General features: G+C 32.8%; 1 protein-coding gene across 1 annotated transcript in view; it reads left to right on the top strand.

The window, feature by feature from the left end:
• The window catches only part of LOC117111468, a gene marked incomplete in the record, with an annotated part of 16,556 nt that overhangs the window by 5,563 nt on the left and 8,446 nt on the right, over nt 1-2,547 (top strand). The window contains 4 exon segments of the mRNA XM_033254754.1: nt 124-260; nt 743-878; nt 1,152-1,247; nt 2,265-2,316. Coding sequence (XP_033110645.1) covers nt 124-260; nt 743-878; nt 1,152-1,247; nt 2,265-2,316 — 421 coding nt within the window.

The raw sequence follows: 2,547 nt of genomic DNA, 5'->3' as shown, positions 1-2,547 counted from the left end.
GGGGGAGTGGCATAACCTGTCTCTTATACACATCTAGATGTGTATAAGAGACAGTATAAAACCAGGCATTTGTGTTGCTTCAGCATTCAGCATTAAACTCACGAATTTTATATTTTTTGGCAGATTCCAAATGGGGAATTTTTAGCTTAATTCCCAATACATTGAGGCGCTACGGCTGGCATCCTGCTAGCGCATACTGCAGATGGCTGGAGCTTAATCTATCCGACTATGCAGGGAAACCAGATATCACATTCAGGGAGGTCAGATATTATTATAGTTATGATCATGATGATGAAGGCGGCAGCAGCGATGGTGACAGTGATGATGAGGATGATGATGAGGGTGATGGTGACGACAACGCGTCGTCGAGACGGTGACAATGGCGATGGTAAACGACAGCAACGACGACGACGTCGATGATGATGACCAGGATGATGACGGTGAAAATAATGATGAAGATAACGACGACAAACGGTTGTGATGATGGTGGTGGTGGTGGTGATGATGGTGGTGGTGGTGGTAATGATGATGGTGATGATGATGATGTTGTTGTCTTGCCAGGGAAATATGGTTTTCAGTGCCCATTTTTTATTGTGTGTACGAACAATAAAGTTTCTTGAATCTTGAGTTGAAATAAGTCATTATTATTGAGAAGCCATTAATTTAATAATTATGTCAATTGAACACAATTTCACAATGTTTTATCATTTCAATTTTCTACATATTTGCTTTGCACGAACAGTTCTACGAAGCGACTGGAAAAGAATTGTGTTGTGTGGCCACAAATCTGAACCGAATGTCAGTGGAATACTGTCACTTAAAGACTACTCCAGACATGCCTGTTATTATTGCCCTGAGGATGTCTATGTCTTTGCCAGGTAAACATAATAAAATGAATACTATTTATGTATTTATTTATTTATACTATTTCATTATTTGAAATACAGGCGATGGGTGCGTATACAACCCCACCCCCAAATATGAAAGAAATGTGGTTTATATTCAAATCAATAACGTTCCGTAAACGTTTTTTTTTTAATTAAACAAATTTAATTAAACATCTCTTATACACATCTAGATGTGTATAAGAGACAGATATATATATATAATTATTATCTAGTATATGCATTTTTATTTATGTCTCGTTTTAGTCCTTCTACAAGCTGTGAAACATCAAACACATGGAGCAGAGGATGTGTTTGTAGATGGCGGCCTTTTGTGTAATTACCCAATTCATGTATTTGATGGTAATGTGATTTTCTTTACATTAAACTTTATGTGGATTTACATTTGAATCAGTTGCATTTCCTCGCTATTGCATCCATTTATTTATTAATTATTTTTTTAGAGGGTGGCCCTAGTAGCAATGCTAACTTGATAAGGCCTTCTTTCAAAACAATTCAGATACTGATATTTAAAAAAATCGTAATTACAATAAAAATATTAGAAAATTTTGAAGTCAGGATCAGGAGGAAAACAACTGAGACACAAATTGCATATTTGACGAAAACCACTCGAGCGGTTAATGAGATACATATTTTTGAATATTTAAAAACTGAGGGAAAGGGGTGCAATCTGACAAATCCCCTAAAATAGAGGGGGTGGGGGAGTGGCATAACCACCCATTTTTCCCATATTTCCCCCACCCCAGTTTTTATCCAAAACAAATTTCCTTCGGAGCCTGACTTTAAAATAATCCACAGTTAACATCAATAAAATTGCAAGAATATATATATAAATATACCTTAAGAATACCACAATAATTTTCAAACTCAATACCATTATAGGCAAGGCCTAATGAATTTTATTATCAAAACTCGGTATAAAACAAACATGTTTCGGTAAATCCTTCGCCATCTTTAGAGAAACGATTGCTAACGTGCAATCTACTATTACATTACATTAAAAAAAAATGCAATGTCATGATGTCTGTTCAAATAGCTATGGTTCTATTCCAATATATTTAAAATACAATGCTTCACAGTTGATCACTCCCTTTAAATAGTAGATTGCATGTTAGTAATTGCTTCACTGAAGATGGCGAAGGATTTGAAGAAACATGTCTGTTTTTATACCGAGTTTTGATAATTAAATTCATTAGGCCTTGCCTATAGGTATTGAGTTTAAAAATTATTGTGGTATTCTTAAGATGTATTTGCTGTCTGCTACTACACAGATATAAATATATATATAAAATATATTTATATATTATATATATATATATATATAAAATATATTTATATATTTCCTCATCGTTATTTAAGGTTGGTGGTTGTCAATGGATGGGGCTGATAACTTCTTCATTCGTTTGAACTCGTATATGGTATTGAGTTTAAAAATTATTGTGGTATTCTTAAGATGTATTTGCTGTCTGCTACTACACAGATATAAATATATATATAAAATATATTTATATATTATATATATATATATATACTTATATATATACATATACATACTTATATATACGTATATATATTTATATATACATACTTATATGTATATACACATACTTACATATATACTTATATAGGCCTATATATATAC

This window comes from Anneissia japonica, unplaced genomic scaffold (genome assembly GCF_011630105.1).
Source record: "Anneissia japonica isolate Jap-2015-1 unplaced genomic scaffold, ASM1163010v1 scaffold483_len1788099_cov177, whole genome shotgun sequence".
In the NCBI taxonomy this organism is placed as follows: Eukaryota; Metazoa; Echinodermata; class Crinoidea; order Comatulida; family Comatulidae; genus Anneissia; species Anneissia japonica.
The sequence above is the reverse complement of the archived record's forward strand: the minus strand, read 5'-3'. Positions and strand labels throughout refer to the sequence as shown.